The sequence below is a fragment of the Diplotaxodon limnothrissa genome, unplaced genomic scaffold (assembly GCF_057381915.1).
Source record: "Diplotaxodon limnothrissa isolate DT_005_m unplaced genomic scaffold, D_limnothrissa_male_GT1.1 unmapped_scaffold_1, whole genome shotgun sequence".
Lineage (NCBI taxonomy): Eukaryota > Metazoa > Chordata > Actinopteri > Cichliformes > Cichlidae > Diplotaxodon > Diplotaxodon limnothrissa.
Window position 1 is genome coordinate 200,293 of NW_028188555.1, and position 24,251 is coordinate 224,543.

Below are 24,251 nucleotides of genomic sequence, written 5' to 3' on the forward strand. Positions count from 1 at the left end.
TTAAACGTGTTCAAATCAAAGTCAGGAAGAAAAACGTCAACTGCTCTCCAACGATGGCGTACGGGGGATCTGGACCTGAAAATGCTCTCAGCTCGGTGGTCTCGCACAGATGAGCTCTTTTGACAGTCTGATGTTTATTTATGAATGCAGAATTTCTTGAGCAGTCACCATGGAAACTTGATGCAGCTTCATGTTGTTAAATTAAAAGTAAACACTGTGTATTTTGCACTACACTCCACTAAACTTATCATATAAGTAAATAAAGTGTGGGTTAGGTCCCTCCTGTGGAAAGAGCCACACAAACCGATGGATCAGAAAAGACAAAGTCAGCTACAGCATGCCTTTTCATATTATGTGCCTGCTTATCTCCATTTCTTTACAGTAGATGGGAACTTTTGCAGTAAAGCAATGGCTTACAAACAGTGGACTGTGGACTAATGCAGACATCTGAAGCCTGACAGCAGCTGGTATATACACAGCTTTGGACAAACTGGCCCTTTAAACAGCCCAGAGGAAGAAGAGACCTCTGCGTTATCAGTGCAGCCTAAAGCACAATAATAATAATACTATTAATATGATTTTTAGAGCAATAATGCCCCCAAATAATGAAGTCATTAATTACACATCCGTCATGCTTCACAGGAGGTCAGGAGTGACCGATGAACGTGATGCTACATTAGAGTCTGTCCTATGAGTTCAGCAGGAGGAGGTGAACCCACAGCTGGGACCAGTTCTCTAGTGGGTCCAGTATCATACTTGTGTTCATCCTGGTCTGAACCTGGTCAGAAGAACTGACTTCACTTTTGAAAATTCAATACTTATAAAAGGTAACCCCAAACAGTCTACAACGGCTGTTTTCTGTCCACCGAAGCAAATTTGATTGACGAGGTTTTTGTACCTTCACTTCTCCAAAAAGCAAATAAAGAGATTAAACAAAGATTTACTGAACGACCGTCAGAATTCCCAGAGCTAACGTAGATCGCTTTATGCTCTTGAGTCAGGAGGGATAAGAAAAGTGACTGCAAACATTGTGGAACGATTCATAGCGTTTGATTGCTTGTGTGAATGTATTAAACAGGAAACCAGGAGCTGCAGAAACCCAGTAATGCTGAAGACGCATGCGTGTGCGTTTATTACAGGTTTTTCTGAATGCTTAAACCCTAACTGTGATTCTTACAGCACAATTCCTAAAACTATTGATACTTATAGCAAAACCACTCACTGAGTGTGCAAAACTAAAAGCACAAACACTGCTTTGCACTCAGTTTGCCATTTTGTAACACACACTTTGCAAACCTGTAGCTACAATCCACTGCACAGCACTCTTTTTGCAGAACTGTAAACACAACTCACTGCTTTGCACTCAATTTCCAAATGATCAACGCACTCCTAGCAAAACTATACACATTTATGGCCATTATTTACACTATTTTGTCAACTGTCTGGCACACTGCCACATGTGAAAGCTTTTTTAGATAATTAGTTCACTTTGCAATCAGCCTAAGCACTATGATACAGGTAAGCTCTGTGTGTGGAGTACAATGGAGGGAGCAGGAAGAGTGAGAGGAGGCCGAGGAAGAGGACGTGGAGGTGAAGAAGTAGGATGAAGAGGACGACAAGGACAAGGAGGAGCAAGAGGAGGACGAGGAGGGGGGAGAGGACGGGTAAGAAGAGTAAGAAATAGAATTGCTGATGACATCAGAGCTACAATAGTGGACCATGTCATCAACCGTGGAGTGACCCTGAGGGAAGCTGGCCAACGTTTTTTTTGGTTTTTCTCAAACTTAAGTAACTGAAACCTTTCATTGAACTACAGCAGAAACAGATTGGAAATGCCAAGTTATTCTAACACTAGTGGACTTGTTAAACAAAACATTTGTTTCACTTCTTTCTCAACATGCAGCACCATTAAGAACAGTGGACCAGCATAGTTGGTCTGCATGAGCACACTTACTGCAACAGTTGTACATGCTGAAACTGGTTGCTGGCAGCTGATGTGAAGAAATGTCTGGACACATCAAAAGTTTTCTTTTTCATTTTCTTCCTCCCTTGGATAACATACACATGGCAAATAAAAACATGTAACTAGGGTGACGTGAAGTGTGTATCATCAGGTTTAACTAAAATATAATGAGGCTGTCCATCTGTGAAGTAATTGTTCCTTCAAAAACCACTGTGACAACAGATTTTATTTCATTCATTTGATGGTTTTCTATTCTGTATACTGGAACTTTTTAATAGCCCCCCTGTCCACACATCCTTGACATGAGACTTTCTGCAGAGTTGCACATGATGAATGCACACAAAACTTAAAGTGTTGCTGTCATATTTTTTTGGATGTGGTTTGTTGTCATAATCAAGAACGTGTCTTATTTTTTATTTGTTTTGTTGCTGATCGGCCATTGGACTGCTGAGCCTGCAGTGAACAGCCAGTCACTGACTCTTGATGCTAGAGCAAGGACAACTGAGCTCTCTCTCTCTCTCTCTCTCTCTCTCTCTCTCTCTCTCTCTCTCTCTCTCTCTCTCTCTCTCTTTTAAATAAATAATACGTTCGAGCTGTTTATGTTTTTGACTTGTTATGGACTCTGACTGGCAATGGGAGGGCTGGCGGACTCATATTATGGAGGTGGAGGGTAGACACATTTTGTGTGCAAGAGACCACATACTACAGTGGTGATTGACACAGACTTCAATGGACATTTAGGTGAAGGGAACAGAGGTTATGAGGTGTTGGGTAGGTGTGGTGTTTAGGAGAGAAATCTAGAAAGACAGATGTGGGGCAGATTTTCCAAGTGGAAATGGCCGTGGTGCACACATACTTCAAGAACAGGGAGGAACTTGTAGAAATATATGAAAGTGGAGGAAGCTGCACACAGGGCAACTAAATATTATGCAGAAGGTGAAATCAAAAAGACAGGAGACAAGGAGGTGTCAGGGAGAATGCAGCTATGCAGCATCAAATGGTAGTTTGAAGGATGAGTTTGGACATCAAGAAGAGGAAGTGAGTGAAGGCAGAGACATGCAGGAGTATAAACAGGCTCTGGGTAGTAGGGAAGACTTACCAGATGGCTGGGATAGTACAGCTTTATTGAGATAAACTGCCAAGAAGGGGTTTGACGTCTTCTCTGCACAGAAGAAAGGGAAAAAAGAAAAGTGATTTTGAAAGTATTTGAAGGAAGAGATTTACAAAGAAAAAGAAGTGTAGTTAGCGAAATGAAGAAAATAGACCAAGAAACTGGGAGGCTAGGCATGTAGCAGAAAGAGGTGACAAAGGAAAAGGCTCAGTGCCACGTATGTGAAGCTGGACCCCAAGGAAATGAGGGAATGAGACTTGCTAGGCAGAGAGTGAGTTTGAATGGATGTTCAAACCCCAAAAAAAAAGATATATTCACATAACGTAGATTGAAAGAAGCTGCAGGTGGCACAGCAGCTTTAATGTCTTCCAGACAGGAAGTTTTGGAAAGAAATATCATCATTTCCCAGATTTTACTATCTTAGTGTTCTGTAACAAAATCACTGTTGTGCGCATGGTGTTAGAGATGATGATGATTACAAACAAACTTAATGTGCTAGTCGTGCTTTTCTTGAGGGATTTGTCCTTCGACCAGTTTTCATGTCATTGGAATCATTTGTATTCACTGATTCTGGCACTTATTTCATCAAACCAAACTCCAAGTAAATACTTTCGGCTTTTTGGTTTTGTCAAACGAACTAATGTAAAGAATGCCTGGCTGTGCACTACACCACGCAGTGGGAATTTGTCTTCTCCAGTTAAATTCAGGATTAACTTGCTTTATAACACAGACCTCAAAAGTAACCGTTATAACCCCAAACACAAGAAAATGTGATCTACAGCACAGTGAGAACTGGCAACGCTTATCTGGAGGGGTCAGAGTGAATGAACTGGACACCTGTAGAAGCAGGATTTGATTTCCACTGATTTCCTTTCCGATCCGATACCAAGTAAAATTCAGGGTGGTATCGACGATACTGATCTGATACCGATACTCTGAACAAAAACTTATTTTTTTACTCTATCTTTTATTTTATCTCAAATTATAGCGTCGTAATGATCACAGGACATCAGATTACTTGTTCTTATCACTTAATGATGCAGAATTATCATATAGAAATGAAAAACCTGAAGTTGTGGCTATTTGTTGCCTGCCTGCAGCATTAAAGGACTCCGTGAGAGACGTCTGTCTCGCCCTGGCAGCACCTCTCCCTCTCCTCCTCTTCAGTTCGCCTCAACATACGCTCGTCATATTCTGTGATATGATTCACTCTGAGGTGTTTGACCAGGTCAGCGGTGTTACCACAACACCTCACATTCTTGCCACATGTATGGCAAACCACGTCTCAGCTGTTCGTGGAGGTAAAATACGTCTGCACATGACTCTGTTTACGCTCAGCCATTGTTGTGAGTGTGCACGCCAAGGGGCCGGACACAATGACGGGTATCGGAGGAATCGATATTTCAGTATCGATCCGCACATCACTAGTTGAGATACGTTTTAAACTGGTCCAAAAAACAAATGCATATTTTCCCGAACCACTGTTCCTTGACTAAGGTGGATAACGTGATGAGGTCAAGGAAGGGTGTGACGGAGATTTGATTGAAAAACTTTGTCGTCCGTTAAAGTTTCACGTTGGCTTTTTCATCTTGAAAGCCCTCTCTGCTCGTGTCCAACCCGTGTGAACAATCACAGATGTGAGAAATGTAAACAAACCGTCCGCAGAACGCTGATCAGGTTATTTTAAGCGCAAGAAAACAAAAACGTTGCGCTCACCGTCGGCGTCACGGACGAGGCCTGGGGGTCCGGGCCCGTCCACAAAGGTCATTGTAACACAAATCATACGATTGCTAATGAAAATGCTATAAAGCTACATCGCAGATAAGTCTCTGGAGTAACAATCAAGGCCATGTTAGTTATTTGATGAATAGTATCTGTGCCACTCATGGCGCATGACTGAGGAGGACGTTGACCTCTGCAAGTCAGGAAAGTCTGCTGCTCATTGTATAAATATGAGATGTTTTTCAAAAACCAGCCAGCCATCATCTCGGGAGGCTGACTCCAAAGTACCATCTCACTTCAAACTTGCAAAACAAGTCGAGTCGATGCGAGCGCACTGCTTGTTTCTAGTTAGTCTTTAAGGATGACAGCATTAGTCTGCTCCTTTGTATGAAATAAAGTGAGTCGAGTCCATGTGGTCTGGCACCCACCCACATTTCTCTGCTAGTGATCCATGAGGACTCCACCTTGTTGCCAGTTCTCTTGTGTGGAAGCTTCAGGAAATGACAGCTTCACTCTGACGTGTGTGAGCTGTGTGAGGTCTGTGGTTAGAAGTTTACAGTGTTTGCTCTTTGTGTCGTCTGTAATATGCTCTATGGCTTTAAAAAAATGGCCACATGTTTCTGTAGCTGAATTTGTCCATCTCTGACCTTCTGAGGCTGTATTTTCAAACAGGGACGTTCTGACTTTTCTTCACCTTGTACTTCATTCTGCAAATGTTTTATACTCTATTAGAGTTATTACATTATTCTGTTATGCTATAAAATCAACCCCCATATAAGATCGTACTTAAGAAATACATTTAAAAAACCTTCCTGTGCAAATAACCCAAGTTATCTAGAAGAAATAAAAACTGCACCGCAAACCAAACTCAGGTGTTCGACCTGTTGAGCTCGGGAAACTAACTGGTGTTTCATTTTAGTGAGTGCTTTGTTAGATTCCTTCATTTGAACCAAATGAAGTTGATTAAAGTTGATGCACTGATGTGTTTGAAGTGTTTTGTTAGTTGCGATGGATCTCCTGCTGTCTTTTTTCCTCATTATTAAAAGAGGATTTCTTTGAATTTCAAACATCCATTTCCTGTTTATCTGGTCCCGGGTCACAGGTGCAGCAGTCTAAGCAGAGAATCCCAGACCTCCCTAAACAACCACTTCCTCCAGCATATCCAGGACAATACTGAGGCATTCCCAGGCCTGCTGAGAGATATAACCTCTCTAGTGTGTCCTGGGTCTGCCCTGGAGACTCCTCCTCATGGGACAGGCCCCAAACACCTCACCCAGGATATTTTTAATTAAAACATCACAAATAAGTCGTCAGGTCTGATGGTCACATTTGTGAGATTCAACCACCATAAAGCAGAGATCACACAGGACACACTGTGTAACCCTCAGCTCAGGTGTGTTCAGGACATTTGCTTGGAAGAAGCCGTCTGTGGATAAATCCTGCTCTCCACCTCAGCTGTCAGGTTTATCCAGAGAACGGCCGTCCTGACTTCCAGCAGCCCCACAGTCCTCGTTTCTAATAAACTGGCATCACTGAAACGAACTGTCTGCCTCGCTGTTCAATAATCTGCTCTTTGCCAATTTCCCAGCAGAAGCTTCCACTCATATCAGCATTTTTCTGTGATTCTCACATTAACTAAACATAAAAAGCTGAAGCCAACCTCAGAGTTCCCCGTAGTGAGGAAGAGTTTCCTCTGAGCCACAGCTGAGTTTGATGCGTCCACAAAGGAAGACTGACGGGAGGACAGACTCTGGGAGAAAGGCAGATATTAAAAGATATGAATACAAAGTACGCTGCAACAAACAGGACAGCAGATTATGAAGAGCGGTTAGACCTTCATGTGTCAGTCATTGAAATGTGATCAAAGTTACCTGTTTGACATCCTGATAGAAGAAAATCAGCTTCTTGGATCCGTTTGCAGCAAAGAATTCATGGATCAGACTGAACTGGAAGAATCAGACATTAATGACTCAAAGGTTCAACTCTGAGGAAGGATCACGTCTCTGAACTTACTCTGTCATCAGAGACGATGGCGTCTTCCACCGCCGCCTCCTCCAGGCTGCCGGCGTCGGCCAGCCTGCTCATCAGGTATTTATGTCGGGCATCCAGAGCTGCCCGCCGTTCCTCCTTCACGGCTCTCGCCTGTTTGGCTACTTCTCTCCTCGCCTCATTGGACAGCAGCATCGTCCTTTTACCAGACACCTGGAGAAACATCAGCTCAGTCTACAGACGCAGAGACCAGTGAGAGCTTGGCCCAAACATCTGCAGGTTTCTGAGGACCACGTTTGACCCTGACTGGAGGCATCGATTCTGAGTGTGACTGCCTAAACTGAGCTACTGTCCCCCCTCCACTGAGACGTTGTCCTGTGATGTGTCATGGGGGGAAGTGTTCCTCACGGTTGGACTCGTGAGAAGTTCAGTCAGTTTATTCAAACTTTAAAAAGACGCATTTTCAGTCTCTGGATTTCAGCAGAAACAAATGTGAACACAGCACTTTTTGATTGAGTATAAAAGGATGAAAGAGTCAGTGATTAGTAACATTGTTGCTGACTGATGCTGTTGTAGAGCTGTCTTTGGATCCTCACCTTCCTGGAAGCCTTCCCTGGATTGCTCATATATCATTAACTTGTTTGTGTTCAGTAGAATCAGGTGTTGTGGATGCAGGTCGTAGCTGTGTGAGGCCTGTACAGTCAGCGCTGTGTGAGCGCTGTGTAACGTTAGCTTAGACTTCTTTCTGTTGTTATCATCCTTCAGGTTAATGTTGTTGTCATTATGCATCACAGGAAGTGTGGGTGGCTGTTAGCCTCACAGCTCATGGAGAGTTGCTGCTGCTCTGCCTCCTTTTTGATGTTTCTGCTCTTTGTGGCTTTGTGTTACTTTGTGTCGTGTCTGAAACAAAGTGAGTCCATGTTACTAACTGTAGTCGGCTCTCTGTCTCGTGCACAGCTGACTGTTGTCTGAATGAAAGTATTTTTGTACTTTGTGTAATCTGTTGGGTCTTTGAGCCCTTTTTAAACAGCATATGAGCCATATGTATGTGTGTATATGAAAGGTTGTTTGTAATACATCAAATTGTTGCTTATTCTAGAGCTGCTGCTGTGCCTGATTGGTCTACTCGCTCGAAACTGAAGGTTGACTTGATTCTTTTGGTTTTTTACATTTTGTCAATAAACCAACTTCTTTATGATTTGAACGGCGTCTCTGACGTGTCACAGGCCTGTCAGCTTTCTTGGTGATTGGTATAGATTTGAGCTTCATGCTCTGGCTGTTGTTGGGTTTTCCTCTTTCATATTAAAGCTTTTGTCCTACATTTGGCTCTAAAGTCTAATTCTAATCCCAGCACTGTGTCTGGGTGTGTGATGCTTGTTTTCCTGCTCTTTCTCATGAAACAGTCACAACATTCTCAGTCCAACTTTCACTCTTTGCTGCGTTTGCTGCAGCTGCAGTGAACATGGTGCCGTTTGCCTTTAAGAAAGTTGTGCACAAAGGCTTTTTCTCTAGCAGACAGCTGTGTGGCTAAAAGTCAGATCATTTTTTACCACCTCAGTCACACTGGACTGAAACAAGAGTGAAACTAGGAAGAATCAGAGTTTGTCCAGTGACTGCACTGATTTTCTTCATATTCACAAACTGATTCTAAGTAGTTGCATCAGCCAGCTGAGGTCATGTGACTAATGGCTCTCAGCTTCTGTCCTCCTATTCGCCGGTGTCCTTCACCTGTCACACCTGGTCAACAAAGAGTGAGAATGTTCAGAGCTTTAATGGAAAAGAATATTATTACATATAAAAGGCCTCTAACAAGTATTGTAGTGTTAATCAGGATGAAGTCCATCATGAAGACTTCAGAGTGCTTCAGACAGTCGGTGTTTCATCCACAGAGCCTCCAGTCTGCATATCAAAGTATCCTGAGGAATGACAGTGAACCCCGAGTTCCCCTCATTACATTCATGTGTGTGACTGTGAGGAAAAGGTGATTGTATGAACGTGTGTGAGCGAGTGAATGAGGCTTGTATCAGAGTGGAGATAATGTCAGCGGCACAAGCTGGACGCTGCAGGTGTCACATGTGAATCTGTGCATCAGTGTCTGCACCTTTGTGGAGGTGAAGCTCAGGAGGTTTGGATTTGTTCAAAGCTCTGTCTGCTCCATCTTTCTTTCCCTCAGGCCTCTCCAGATCAGGAAGGAGGTCCTGTTCTCCTTCTCCCTCCTGGATTTCTGGATCCAGGGAAGGATCAAAGTCTCTCAGCCCAGCATCAGAGCTTCTGGCTGGGGGAGGACTGGAAGTTTCAGCTGGAGGCTGAGAGCCTGGATCTGCCATCTGAGTCACAATTCAAATATTCTCAGTAATCTCAAAAAGCAACAGAAAGGTGCCATTTTCATGAGCAGTGGGTTATCCAGCAGTTTGATTCATGTCAGCAGCATTTAGTTTGTAACTGCTGACTCACCTCTGGCTGTGTCCTGCTCTCAGGGTCACAGTGGACACTGTACCTTTGACCGAAGCTGCAAAGACAGTCAGCAGGGGTCTGGATGCATTCAGCACCACGTCCTTGTTGGGCAGACACCTTCAGTGACAGGACAGACAGTCCAAAGTAAGGAGACGTGGGACACAGTGAAGACACAGAAACAGAAACCAGAACTATAATCACAAAACAAACTCAGAAACATAAAGAGTGAATCAGCTGATTCAGTGTTTGTGACAAAAACATGGATCCTGGTTAATAACTTTTATTTGTTTGTTTCTGTATTATTTTGTGTATCGTTCTTATGAGCTGTTGTTTTGTCAGTGAAATATTATTTCATTGTTTTAAGCTTTTTGTTGACTTTGAAGTGCTTAAGTTGATATTTTTGAACATTTCATTTGTTCGATTATTGTCGAGTCGATAAAACTGTCAAACGCACAGCTGCTTCCAGCACGGCCGGAGGAGAGGTGGCCGAGCAGACGCACAACACACACAGCTCACAGGTTTGCATTTCTATATATTGCAGATGTTGCAGAAATTGACAGTAAAGAACTCGGAGATCCAGCGCTGTCTCCTGCCCCTTATTTATACACCACAACACAACGACAGGCGTAACTCACACAAACGGGTAACATGAGGCTCAGATGCTTTGGACGTGTTCACATATACTGGACACAGAATGATGAAGATGGAGCTGCAGGAAGGAGGAAAAGAGGAAAAACACAGAAAAGATTCACAGATGTGGTGAAAAAGGACACGACAGCTTCTGTTTGTTAGTTTGGTTTTTCTTTATTTGGTAAAGATTCAGAAATAAAGAGAAGATCACATGTTTGAATATTATATTAACGTTCTGTAATTACAACAAGTTGTAAAATCTTTCCAGAGTGAGACAGAGACTGTGCAGAGACTGTAGAAGGACAGAGCAGCAGCAGAGCAGTCCAGATACACTGATGATCCTCTGTCAGATCCAGAGGGACACACAGGGCTGATGCTGGACTCTACATTGTGTCTGACAGTGGAGCTGTTCTCAGAGCAGTTCACTCTGCAGCACTGACAGTCATCTGCACTTCATTCCTCTGTCAGTCACTGCTGGATGAAGCTCTCCTCTCCACCTCCCAGTAACATGGCCCAGTCAGAGCGTCTCTACACACAAGCTGCTGCTGCTTCAACCTCTCTGGATCATCAGGACACAGCTGCTCCTCTCTCAGCACACACACCGTCCTGTTTACCATCATCGCCTCCACCTGCAGAGAGAAGGAGGAAGAGCAGAGGAGATAAACGAGTGTTTCCAGAGACTCTTCATCAGCTGTCAGTCAGTGATGCAGCACATCCAGTATAAAGAGCAGCAGGGACGTCAGTGCTGGGACTGTACTAGGACTCATTGTTGCTTCACTTTTTCTAATCTTTGGATTTTTATTGAAGTTGCTGAAAATGTTTTTCCCTCCTAGTTTGAGTTTGGACTTTCATTCATTAGAAGAACCTTGGTGTGTCCACTCTGAGCTCTGTAGGAACCCCAACAACAAGCCCAACAATCCAGATGGACGGTTCCAGCTGTTAACTGGAGGAATTCCATCCAAACATCTGCTCTCACTAAATTCTTCCTCACCTACAGACTGTGTTCTTCACTGCTTTAAACTTGGAAATCAATGCAGTCATTGGTCTGCGTGCTGCTTTGTTCAGAGAGCTGATTGGCTGTTGACAGTGTTTGATCAGAGCGTGTCAGCCGTTACTATGGTGACCATAAAGGTGAGAAACAGGAAGTGTTTGTGTCCAATCCTGAAGCCTGTCACCGTTCTCCTCTCACAGCTTCACTGAGAAGCTGCAGCTTTACAGGAAACACTGGATCTTTGTTTCATACTGACTGTGTTTAGTACAATACTGCTGACAGCACCACCCACTCACTCCATCACTCTACTTACTCCAGAGTCTTCAGTCTGTAGTCTGGACTCTGCTGAAGATCAGACAGCTGCTTCACATCTGGATCCTTCAGGTTGTTTAAGTCCAGGTCCAGCTCTCTCAGATGGGAGGGGTTGGACTTCAGCGCTGCTGCCAGATAATCACAGCTGATCTTTGACAAACCACAGTCGACCAATCTGTATAAAGAATGAAAGATGTAAGTTTATTAGACAAAGTGCTTGAAATCATTCAGTGTTTCATCATCTGTTCAGAGCTGAAGAAGGTTCAGAATGTAGAAGTTTAGAAAATGGAAGCTCCAAACAGCTGAAGCCAACAGGAAGCAGCTTCAAACAGGAAACTGTGCAGAGTTTCAGACTATATGTCCTGATGCAGCCAGTTGGATTTTGGAGATTTGAATCTCTGTTCTGTGACTAAGTCCTTGAATCATTTCTTCCAGTTGGTCCAACACAAGGGCACAGATTTTTTTTAGTTATTAGTTCACAGAGGCTGTTAAAATTATACGTCTAACATTAAAATGTTGGTGAGACAATAATTTCATCCTAATGGTGCTGACATATTCATAGGGTTAATTTTTGCGACAAAATGTCATGAGGTAGTCATTATTTTGCAAATATCCACCTTGTAGTGCAGTTTGCACAAATTGTTTTAAAAATGCACTCAGCCTACAAACATTACTGATCAGTCAAGATCTGCACAAATTGACAGAAACACTGAAGCAGCTGCACATTTTATTCTTATTGTCATGTATGTCCTATTTGTCAGGCGACAGAAGAACCAACACAAAGCTCAGAGAGCAATGGTGACACAAGATCACAGGTGGAATTGGATGATGACCTGTTGGTTCATGACTGTATTTGAAGCACATGTGTGACTGCATGTATGTGGAGTGTCTCACTGTTATTCATCAGGTGACAGAGGCAGCTCTGCCATGTTGTAGCTCAGACAGGTGAAGAGGCGAGGTCACAGGTGACTGACTGATGATTTGGTGCTATAGATTAACTAGTATTTATTCTCATGACAATTGTTAGGCTGCTGCTGTAAATTGATTCATTAGTGTATGTTTGACAAAGAATCTGAATTGACATGTCTCACTTTTTATATGGCACAAATCAATGTGTTATTTTATCAGGTGGCAATATGTCCTAGTGCAGTCAGAGGGGAGGAGCCAGGGCCAAAGGTGAGGCACATCAAGCACAGAATAATAATTGTAATCTGAGGATAAAACGCAGGTACTGAGGCTGAAAGAAGCCTCAGTGCTCTCAGAAGACTAAAAACATGGGTAAGGTCAACAGTGACTCAAATGAGATTAAACAATGCTGCTGTGTGTCCACCAGGAGAGACTGGACAGTATAGATGCAAAACCAATATGCCAGCAGTTTATCTCAGTTAATGAGAGGAGCAGGCATGTGTTTGGCTCCTTCACATAGTGGACATTGAGTTGTGTGGGACGCCAGTAGTCCATGTCTGTTGCTGTAACAGTAGTTCATGTTTAGAATAAAACATCTCAGCTCACTGATTTGATCGGAGCAATAGTGCCTAAAATGTTGCAGAATTTTGCTGAGAGATCTTTTACTCTGTGGTAATCTTAGACGAGTAGTTTTATGGACAAAACCCACCAGGTCATTCAGTGTTCCCTTAGTGCCAAAATATAACAGATGTTGGTGTTATAACTGAAGTAATGATGTTAAGTCCTTAAAGTCATATTCTTTTATTGTCATGACTCTATTTTTATTTTTGTATGATACCTGATTTATATGGATTATGGCTGAAGTAAACTAAAGCCTAAAATACTTTAGTCAGTCATTTGTTTAATAGTAATTTAACATTATATAATTCACATATAAAACTATGAATTGTGATTTTAAATGGTTTAAAAGCACGTAGAATAGCATATGTAGGCAAGTATATTTCTCCTCTTTTTATTAAGAAGACAAAACAAAAAGGGAAAAAAAAAAAGAAACAGGGCAGAGTTCGGTGGTTGAATTATTCGTCCCCACCAATGGCAAAACCAAATCTACGCCTTTGGTCCAACAAGACAGACTAAGTATTGGACATGTGTTGTGGCTCCATCAGGGGAGCTTCTAAATGTGATGTGATGGCCCCTCTGGGTCTGTCAGGTCACAGCACTGAAGAGAGCTCAAACTGGGCACACAGCTGTTCCAGTCTGGACCAAAGACTCTATACTGGGACTGAGGGACTGCTTTGACTGCACCCACTGGGACTTTTTAAAGGCTCATGTTCTCACTTAGATCATCGATTTCTACTGACATTTCTTTCTGGGAAAAATGGGGATTACTTTGGAAACAGGAAGTATTTTCCCCAATAAGCAGCCCTGGATTAGTAAATCACTCCAACATGTTCTCAGGCAGAAGAAGCTGTCTTGTTATGAGGGAGAGAAGAAAAAGATTGAGGCACAGAAACCTGTTGAAAGAGAGATAAAGCAGCTAAAATCAGGTGTAAAAGTAAAGCAGAGGATGAGCTGAATAAAGGACACTCAAGGCTGGCTTGGAAAGGAATGAAGTCCATGGTGGGGATGCAGAACAAGGAGCAAAGATGAATGTGATGCTGAATCAGCAGAAGACTTGGACTCATTTGATTCCAGCTTTGATATCATTGATTTCAATGAAGAGCTTTGTGATTGTAGCAAAGGGCTGGTAGCTCTGAGAGTCCCACTGATGAGGTGTTTGTGTGAAAATCTCTTAGTGGGACCAAAGAGAGAAAAAGCCCTGGTCCTGATGCTGTGGGAGGGAAATGATTGAAGTGTGCTGTGAGGAACTGACTGGGAGATTTTCACACATTTTCCAGTCCTCCTTGGAACAACAGGAAGTTCCCAGCATATGGAAACAAAGGTTAAGTGTCCTATGGCACTCAGTGATGATGGTGCTGTGGCCCCACCACCTCCACCTCTTTGTAAAGGAACTAACTGTAATCTGAAGCTTCAAATGGAACTAAGACTTCCTCCACTAGGTGGCAGTGTCTGATGAGAAAGTGTTAGTGGAGCTGGCCTGGAGTCAGAAACAGGAAGATGCAGGATTTGGGCTGAAATGGGCAAAAGTGGTTAGCACTAGTGCCTTAGAGCAAGAAGGTTGTAGGTTGAAGCTTGTTGGCCTTTCTGTGGAGGTTGGATGTTCTCCCACAGTCCAATGAAATGCTGCTTAGGTTCATTGGTGCTTCTACATTGGCTGTAGGTGTGGATGTGAGGGAGTGCTTCTCTGTCGCTCTCTGTTGGCCCTGTGATGGACTGCTCACCTGTGCAGGTGGGCCACGCCTCTTGCCCTATGACAGCTAGGGCACAGGCTGCAGCCCTGTGAGCCTAAGCTGAATAAACAGTTAGCAAAAATGATCCATAGATGGCCTGAAATCCCCCAGTTAGCAGTTTGGTAGATAGCTATGACATGCTAATCCCATCCAGCAGCTGTATTCTACCTGTAAGCTGATCCCTGCTGAGCCAAAGCACTTTTTCATATACAAATTACAACCTTTAATAGAAACCTATTGGTCAGCATCTTATTAGCCTGCTGTTAGCTTCATTCCACAGAAAACTGAGAGAAACTAACAGAGTTGATAAAGAATAAAGAGAAATGTGCTGATTTAAAGCCTTTGAAGTGCTTCAGATGATCTCTGTCCACTTCTGTCCACTCATTCATTCATGTAAGCTTTCTAATGCAGCTTTGATCTTCACAGTCTGCTTGATGAAACTCATTCTAACCCTGAATGTCAGAGTGTTCCTCCTTCTCTTTCCCATCATTCATGCTGGCAGTGGAGGAGATTTGGATGTTGGACTGTGTTTTGGATGATGTGTGTATGTTTGTGTTGGACTGCTGTCTGTAAAGCAAACACACATTTTGCTTTGGATTTCAGTGTCAGACAGACTTTAAGGTGCAATGAAGAGTTTGAGAGTTTCACAGTGAATTTTCCAGTGGAGGATTTTTCTTCTTCTTTGAAGGTTTGAAATGTGAACATTGTTCTGCTGCAGTCAATGGACTAAACCAGAGAAGAAGAAAACAGACTTTACCATGAAGATCCTCAGTGTGGATCAGTATAATATCAGCCTGATGTCTGCAGTTTAGTGTCAGCACAACTTTCACATCATATTCATCTCAGCACAACTAAAACATGCTGACTGACCCCAGAGTTTCAAGTTTACATCCTGGACTCTCCAGGAAACCACACAGATGCTTCACTCCTGGATCCTGCAGCTTGTTTCCCCACAGGTCCAGCTGTCTCAGATGGGAGGGGTTGGACTTCAGTGCTGCTGCCAGATAATCACAGCTGATCTCTGACAAACCACAGCGCTCCAATCTGTATAAAGAATGAAAGATGTAAGTTATGTGCTACACGGCGCTCAGAAACCTTTCAAAAGATGTTTTGGTACGACTTTGCTCAGCTACGAGGCCGCACCGCTTGATGGATTGTTGGAGCATTACAGCTACGAGGAGCCTCGCGGAGTGATACGTACTCTGCTTCAACGTAATATTACTGTATTGAGTGTGTATAAGGACCATAAATGGCACCTGTAAGAGACACGGTTACAAAGAGGGTTTCAAACTCCAGGCTGTCAGTCACGCAGTAGAACCTGGGAACAGAGCAGCTGCTTGTTATTATGCTCAGCGTCTGTTTACATTTTGACTGCACGATTGTGAGCTTTTTGTTATGCACAAACACAACCTTGTTTTCTTTTATTTATGGAGCATTATTATTTAATAAATGCTGATCATTTATTCCTGAGTAATTGTTTCATGTACATCTACGCTGTATGTTAATAAATGTGCCTGTGTGAGATTTGGGACACAGCTTTGACTAAGAACTCTCTTTTTGTTCGAACTTTCTGGCTTCAAAAATATCGAGATATATATCGTATATCGCCATCCAGCTAAAGAATATCGAGATATGAACTTTGGGTCATATCGCCCAGTCGTAATATTGCAATAGGTTGTCCGTTAAACTCAAGCGGGGCTTGGGCCCTGGCACGGCGTAGCCACACAATCCTGGTAGTAGTGACGCTCGGCTATGACGGCGTGCGGGTTACCAGCTGGCTTTCTCAGGATAGGGCTCCTGTGTGAGCGGTCGACAATAACGTCTTTATCCATACCCAGCACTTCACGTAGTAGCACGGATACGGCCGTGGAGGAGCTCGAGTCCAGGCCCTCTGGGATCCCTATGATGTGGATGTTAGCTCTCCGCTTCCTGCCTTCATCACATTTATCCTTCAGGTCAGACAGCTCCTCCTTCATACTCTCTACTGTAGACTGCAGGGTGGTCACCTCATCGCTCCACATTGACAGCCCATCCTCAGCTTCTTTCACTCTAACCTTTACTCCATCAACTTCGCCGCACGTCGCCGCCATGCTGTTAGCGATCTCATTTCTCAGTCCTTGCACGTCAGCCCTTATATTGTCAAAATCTTCTTTCAATGCATTTCTGAGTTCTTCTTTTAACAGCGTACAAATGTCCTCTTTAATGGATTGAAGAAGCTCCAGTTTTAGAGCAGTAGGATCCACATCACGCGCGTCTGTTGAGTCTGCTCTTCAGCGGCCGTAGAGCTGGACGCTGCCCTTTGGCCATCATCGATACTCTCGCCCGAGATCGCACCGGGGCTAAAATATTCACCTGCTCAGCTGTTTTTGATCAGTTTGAGCCTGTGTGGTTTGATCAGGTGGAGGAACGATGTGATGCTATAAAGACATCATCTTGTCCAAATGATGTTGTTCCAACACGTGTTTAAAAAGATTTTAAAGGTTGTTGGTTCCGACATCTTAGCGATTTTTAACAGCAGTCTTAGTTCAGGTGTTGTACAGCCTGTTTTAAACATGCTGTTGTACAGCCTGTACTAAAAACCTGATCTGGATCCTCTGTCCGCTCAAATTTCAGGCCTATTTCAAAGCTTCCCTTCCTGTCGAAGATTTTGTAAAAGATTATATTTGTTCAGCTGCAATCTGTTGTAAAGGTTTCAGTCTAGTTTTAAAGCTCTTCACAGCACTGAAACTGCACTTTGAAAAGTTCTTAATGATCTTTTAACAGCCACTGATCAGGAGACTCAGCTGTGCTTTTGGATCTGACCGCTGCCTTGACCACAGCATCTTGACCTCACCATTGGAGCATGGCGGCATCAAGGGCGCTCTATTAGACTGGTTCAGCTCTTTTATTAAATCGCATTATTACATTTGGGGCTTATATTTGACGGCAATTTGAAAAACAGCTGAGCTCAGTTGTACAGCGGTCTTTCTTCAAACTGAGGCTTTTATCTAAGGTGAGATCATTTATATCTTTTAAAAACCTTGAACGGGCGATCCACGTTTTCATGACGTCCCAGCTGGATTATTGTAACTCCTTATATGTTGGAGTTAGTGGGACCTGCCTGGCAAGACTGCAGCTGGTCCAGAAAGCTGCAGCTCGTCTTCTGACACAAGCTCAAAGACATTTATCGTCCCAACAACCACATATACGCTGGTCCCTCGCTGTAACACAGTTCACCTTTGGCGGCCTCGCTGTTTCGCTGATCTTTTTTGTGCAATTTTGCATGTTTTTGTTTTTTACAGCGCATTGTGTTCTGCGTCCTGATTGGCTGTAGACCATTGTCAGCCAATCGCGTGCCGTGTCTCCTGTACAGTACAGAATGTGTTCAAATTTACAGCAGTGTGACTCTGCAGTGCTGCACTGTATGTTTGTACGTTTTGTCCCAACAAACAACAATGATGACGAGACGTTTTGCACCTGTGGTAGCAGCCAAAGGCAGAGGAAGATGCTGACCATCATAGTTTCAACAAGGAGGCAAAAAGGTTGTAACTGTCCACAACAAGAACATCGTAAGGATGGAGTCAGCTTTGGCTTTGTGGCTCAGTGACCGCAGGAAAAAGAACATCGTGCTGGACACCAACATTATCTGCAGAAAAACTCAAAAGCTTTATGAAACTTTACCTGACAGCGAGGAGCCCAGGCCATGGACGAGTGCTCCTCACACAGAAGCTCATTTAATGCCAGCAAAGGCTGATTTGACACATTTCAGAAACACTTTGCTTTCACTCTTTAATAATGAACTTATTTTTCTATGAAGGTTTGAACTTTGTTTAAACAAGAGAGAAAAGTGTGAAAATGTTCATGCCTGTCTGAGAAAAGTGTAGAAAGTGTGCAGTGAGGGTTTAACTGCCTTAAAACTTCTATAATACTTGTAAAACATAAAGCTGCTACTTCATTCTGAGACTTATTTTTAGAACGTAACTCGATAAACGAGCGACCGCAGTAATGTATTGTGTTTATTTTGAAAACTCTCAACAGGATCTTCAGATTTATTTTGAAAGCTTTATCTGGAAAACACAAACACATAAGCAGGAAACAAAGAGCGTGATATGAAACGATAGACGTTTTCATATGGTCATCATATATACATCGTTCTATCGAACAGCCCCAGCTCCTGCTGTCAGTCTCTGTAAATCTGCTCTGAAAACACATTTGTATTCACTGGCTTTTAATACAGCATGAGAGTTATTTGATATTTGATGTGTGATATTAATATTAGGAGTTATTTTAATCGTTATTTTGGATTCTTGTACAGCACTGTGGTCAACGCTGCTGCTGTAATTAATGTGCTATAAACACATAAACAATCTGCAGTTAAACATCCAAAACTAAAGATGTGATCGCTGCCTTTAGAAAATGTGCTGATGCACAAGATATCAGCTCCATTAAGGTGGAATGTGGCCGTGTTAGAAACATGTTGGAAGAAGTTTGAAGCTGAAACTGTGAAGCTGAGAGTGAAAGAGCTCCAGCGTCTGTCACAGGAAACTTTCTTATTTCCACACTGATGAAAGCATCAAGCTTTGATTTCCTGCTGCTTTTATTGAGTCACACTGTGAAACTGAGCCACAGCTGAACCAGCATCCCTGTACAGCAGACACTTACAGCGCTTGGCTGCTTCCATTGGACCCTCTGCACAGAGCTTCAGTTTCCTCTTCTGGTCCCAAAGTGCAGAACAACAAGGTTTCAAACAGCTTCGTTCCAGCAGCATCAGCCACAGACATGCAGAGAGAATCCTTTGGTTGTGTTGTGTGTTTGCATATCTGCTGTGTTGCTTTGTGAGGATGGATCATCTCCTGCAGCTCCAGATAAACAAGCTGGACCTGAACCTGGTAGCTTCACTTAGAAGACACTTGTGACGGGAACGTGTGAGAAGTTTTGTGCAGACAAGTTTGGATTTAGAGTGTGGGACGAGCTCTCCACAGTCTTTGTGGAGATCCACATTCTGCATACTGCCTGTGAGAAGCTGCAGACATTTGTCCTCCAAATCCACTGAGCAGCTGCTCGTGGTGGTATTAGCTTCATGTGTGCGTGTTAGCATGAAGCCTCGGTCACACTCTGCTGTGGACACGGTCACGGACAGCTGGACGCCTGATGGACGAGTCGTCCTTCCTGTTAAACTTCTTTGAGCATGAGAAGAGCATGAGAAGCTCAGTGGACACTGTTCAGGGTTTTAACTCTCGCTTTCTGATGGGTTTAGATTTTATTATTGTCATTTGTTTTAGGAAATATTTAACCATATATTCTTAGAGGTGTATAATCAATTGTGTAGTGATAGGATGTGTGATCTTTAGCAGGCTGCAGGGGCTTGGTGTGTATTCCACACTAGAATGCACACCCACATCCTGGGAGCACGAGAGAGGTCGTACCTTCTCTTATTGTTTTATGGTAGGATTAACGTAGCTACGTCTGTTCTAGTCTAAGTGCTTTTTGTTTAGATGAACTGCTGGACTTCCTCACCATGTTATCTAGGGTGAACCATCTAGGGTGAAGGGGGGTCTACCCTCTTCCTGACCAAGGATGTTATATGACCCTTTGATCAGCAGTACCACACACACACACACACACACACACACACACACACACACACACACACACACACACACACACACACACACACACACACACACACACACAGCCTGGCTGAGAGTCTGATGGTGGTCAAGTGGTGGAACGACGCTTGGCTCCAGCCAGGTCTCCCTCATGCATGAGTAAACCAGAGAACTTTGGTGCCTTGTGTCTTGCTTTTTGCTGCGTAGCAGATTGTCCTTAACGTTCCAGTGGATAGGTTCAAACTACAAACCTATCACTTTCACTTCAGCTTCACCAACAACAGCACAAGCAGAGCAGCCCACTGCCTGCATGGCTGGGACAGCGCCCCCTGGTGACTGTAAACCACTACAACATGTAGACGGCCGTCTGCAGGCTGGATGTAGCACCACCGCAGAGACGTGCTGCAGCTCTGTTTAGTTACCCAGCTGACAGCAGAGGCTGTAGTTTACTGTTACCAACATGGAAAACTGAAGCTTCACCAGCTGGAGCTACAGAGCTGGAGAACAAAGGAGACTGAGAGGCCAGAATGATGTGGGAGGAAACATCAAGAGCCTGTTTGAAAGGAGACACATGTGGATGCTGTGCCAGTCTGTGGTCTGTCAGAAGTCAGCTGAGTCACACTGCAAGAAGCTGCAGAATCTCAGAGGAGGAGATTTGGAAGTGTTTGTGGGACAAACTGGACTCAAAGAAAGAAGATGTTTGTGAAGTCTTTGGTGGAGGTGAGCAGTGTGAAGCAGAACACATGCAGATGAATCAGGAGGTCAGCATCAGTGTCTCCTTGTGGTGGACGGTAAAAGAATCAGAGCCAACGCTCCCGTCCACCCTCGGCATGAAGCAGTGCTGTTTCTGAAACAGGAGGACAAGTCCAGAGAAGACAGAGGAAGCAAAGATGAGGGTGGGACAGGACAGCAGGACTTCCTTCACACCTGCAGCTCCATCACACTGCTGTAGCTCCTCTTCATCACACATGTACCTGCAGCCTGTCTTCAAGTCCAGGAGTCACCTCCACACAGTGTAGAAGCCTCCTGTGCAGACCATGGAGTCCAGCCTCTGTCAGGGAAGTCGGCACTAAAGCCTGAAAGACTTCAATCTGTCTCTGCTCCACCCGAGAAAGACCAGCACCGTACTTGTTGTGCATTCAAGGAGGGAACATCAGCGCTGCATCGTGGGAACAACACCGCAGGAACAAAGACACAGCACGGCCGATGAAGGACGAGGACAAAGGAAAGGTGAGTGAGAAGACCCCGGTGGTGTGGACGGACCTGCAGGGGCTCCAAGACTGAGGAGCAGAGACGTCCATGTACCAGCTGAGGATGCTGCAGTGATCCAGGGAGCTCGGTCCAATCTGAGGCCGTGTGAACTACGTGGACCACAGTTTCTTCACAGACTTCAGCCACGTGAACATCTGGAGATCCAACAGTGTACGAGCTGTGAGCCATCAGCTGTTTCTCTCATCAGCTGCTGTAATGAGAGCTGCTGGAATCATCTCGAGCAGCAGGAAATCACTGATGTTGTTTCTAACCAAAGATATGGGACTGAGCTCCGCTGAGCTCCTACTTTCATCCAGATAGAAACTGCTACAGTCTGCTGATTATTGCTTTGCCTCCATCACACGAGCTCTTTATCCTGTTCTTCACTCTCATTGGTTCTTTGTCTGCTTGTTTTTACAACAGTAGTCTTCTGATTGGTCAAAGACAATCAGCTGTGACTAAATGTAGCTCCTACAGCAGTGATGGGAATAACTACTGAAGATAATCCAGTATCAAAGCTCAGGAATCAGCAGCTCCCACCTCGTTTTCTTTCAACAACTATTTTTAGCTGCTGTGTTTTTGTGTTTCTGCAGACCTCACATCCTGCTGCTCTGGACAACTTTTTCATTCTTTTGTATCATTATTTTGCTTTTCTTTTATTATTATGTTATATGTATTAATATGTGAAACACTTATTCTTTGTGTTTTTGCTTTGCTCCTGTCAAACTGCTTTAATAAAATCTGCTGCAGTCTAAACTGTGGACGTTCCCTTTTTAACCCTTTGTGAAACAATAAAGGTTTAAATCTGAGTATTCATCTATGTTAGTGTTTAATGGGTCTAATAGGTTGCTTTGGCCTTTCCCAGTAATATCTTCCCTTGCAGTCTGTGGTCCAGGCTTCTAAAACCATCCCAGGTTAACAAGAACTACAATCTAGAGGAGAGCTGCCATAACAGGTGTGACTGATGAGATCTGACCTGCAAGGTTACTCAGGTTTGTTTGTATCAGGACAAGCAGGGAAGCCGCCTGGACGTCAAAGTAGTTAGAGCTGGGCGAGTGTTCTCACCCACATCGGCTTCACAACTCTGCATCATCTACTGAGTAAGACTCAGAGCATCAGAGATTAGAAGGTCTACAAAGAGCTGAACCAGACTTCCTGTATAAAGGTTTTAGTTCCACAGATCGACAGTGTCAGCACAACTAAAACGTGGAGACTGACCTCAGAGTTTCAATTTGATGTTGTGGATTCTCCAGAAGAACACACAGCTGCTTCACTCCTGAATCCTGAAGCTTGTGGGAGCTCAGGTCCACCTCTCTGGGATACGAAGGGTTGAGCTTCAGCACTGCTTCCAGATAATCACAGCTGATCTCTGACAAATCACAGCGCTCCAATCTGTATAGAGAATGAAAGATGTAAGTTTATTAGACAAAGTGCTTGAAATCATTCAGTGTTTCATCATCTGTTCAGAGCTGAAGAAGCTTCAGAATGTAGAAGTTTAGAAAATGGAAACTCCAAACAGCTGAAGCCAACAGGAAGCAGCTTCAAACAAACACAACAAGAGAAAAAACTCTGAATGTTTCACATTAAAGTCGAACATTTCTAACAAGAGTGTTTTAAAGACAGCGTCACTGATGATCATCTTCTGCCCAGTAAAACTTTGGTTTTCCTCATGTGAGTGTTAATGATGCACAAAGACTGTGAGTGCAAAGAGGGAGCGAGGAGGATGACAGAGAGATGGTACAGGAGCATCAAGAACCCGGCGAGGAAATGAGCAGAAGGACTTTGGAGCCTGTTGGATTGAAGCTTTCACAGAGACGTGTTTGACTGGACACCACCAGGACAGACTTTTAATCCCAGGATTTGGATGAGCTTTCTGTCTTTATGGTCACAAATGATGCTGTAACTCTGTGAATGTCCTGGAACTGTCAGCAGTGTGGTTACGTCCTTTTGACCTGAGTTTCCACAGCTCTTATAACAGCAGTGTACATTCAGACTGAGACACGCTTCAGTCTGTATGGACCTGTTTCTGTAGCTGCCACCATCATTCTACATGTTTGTACATCAGCTTATCAAATCCTGTCTGCTGTCTTCATTTATTACTCTTCACCTGCTTCAGTCTCACTGTGTGGGCGGAGCTGCCTGAGCCCCGCCCACACAGACACAGCTCCTCTCTGGAGCTAAACTTCTGCTTCATCTCCGCCTCTTTTCTTCATCCTCCACCTCTCTTTTCTCTTCTTCAGTGTTCTGCAGCCACAGAGCCTCACAGCTATTAGCACGCCCATAACTGAGCAGCTAGCATTACCCAGCATGCCGTGCAGCAGTGTCAGTTTGTAAATGTGCAAGAATTCCTGCTCCAAACTGTTTCACAGACTGCTGTGTGCCGTGACCTTTGACCTGCTAAAGACAGTCAGCTGTGGATTATTCATTGTTGTGTCTGATACTTAGAACTGTGAGGAAGAAGCTACACAGTTAATCAGGGTCCCCTCTCTCTGAATCAGGAAAGGTGGGCAGGCCGCGTGTGGGCCGCGGGCCATAGGTTGAGTATCACTGTTTGAAATGTGAACATTGTTCTGCTGCAGTCAATGGACTAAACCAGAGAAGAAGAAAACAGACTTTACCATGAAGATCCTCAGTGTGGATCAGTATAATATCAGCCTGATGTCTGCAGTTTAGTGTCAGCACAACTTTCACATCATATTCATCTCAGCACAACTAAAACATGCTGACTGACCTCAGAGTTTCAAATCGACATCGTGGATTCTCCCGAAAACCACACAGATGCTTCACTCCTGAACCCTTCAGGTTGCTGTAGGTTCCACTCAGGTCCACCTCTGTGGGATACGAGGGGTTGGACTTCAGTGCTGCTGCCAGATAATCAAGGCCAATATCTGACAAACCACAGCTCTTCAATCTGTATAAAGAATGAAAGATGTAAGTTTATTAGACAAAGTGCTTGAAATCATTCAGTGTTTCATCATCTGTT

General features: G+C 43.8%; 1 protein-coding gene across 1 annotated transcript in view; it reads right to left on the reverse strand.

The window, feature by feature from the left end:
• Positions 1-15,248: 15,248 nt before the first annotated feature.
• Positions 15,249-24,251, reverse strand: part of LOC146606950 (NACHT, LRR and PYD domains-containing protein 12-like) — a 28,130-nt gene continuing 19,127 nt past the window's right edge. The window contains exons 7-9 of the mRNA XM_085349138.1: positions 24,000-24,179; positions 22,487-22,660; positions 15,249-15,473 (exon numbers count right to left, since the gene is read on the reverse strand). Coding sequence (XP_085205264.1) covers positions 15,281-15,473; positions 22,487-22,660; positions 24,000-24,179 — 547 coding nt within the window. The 3' untranslated portion in view covers positions 15,249-15,280. The remainder of the gene's footprint in view (positions 15,474-22,486; positions 22,661-23,999; positions 24,180-24,251) is intronic.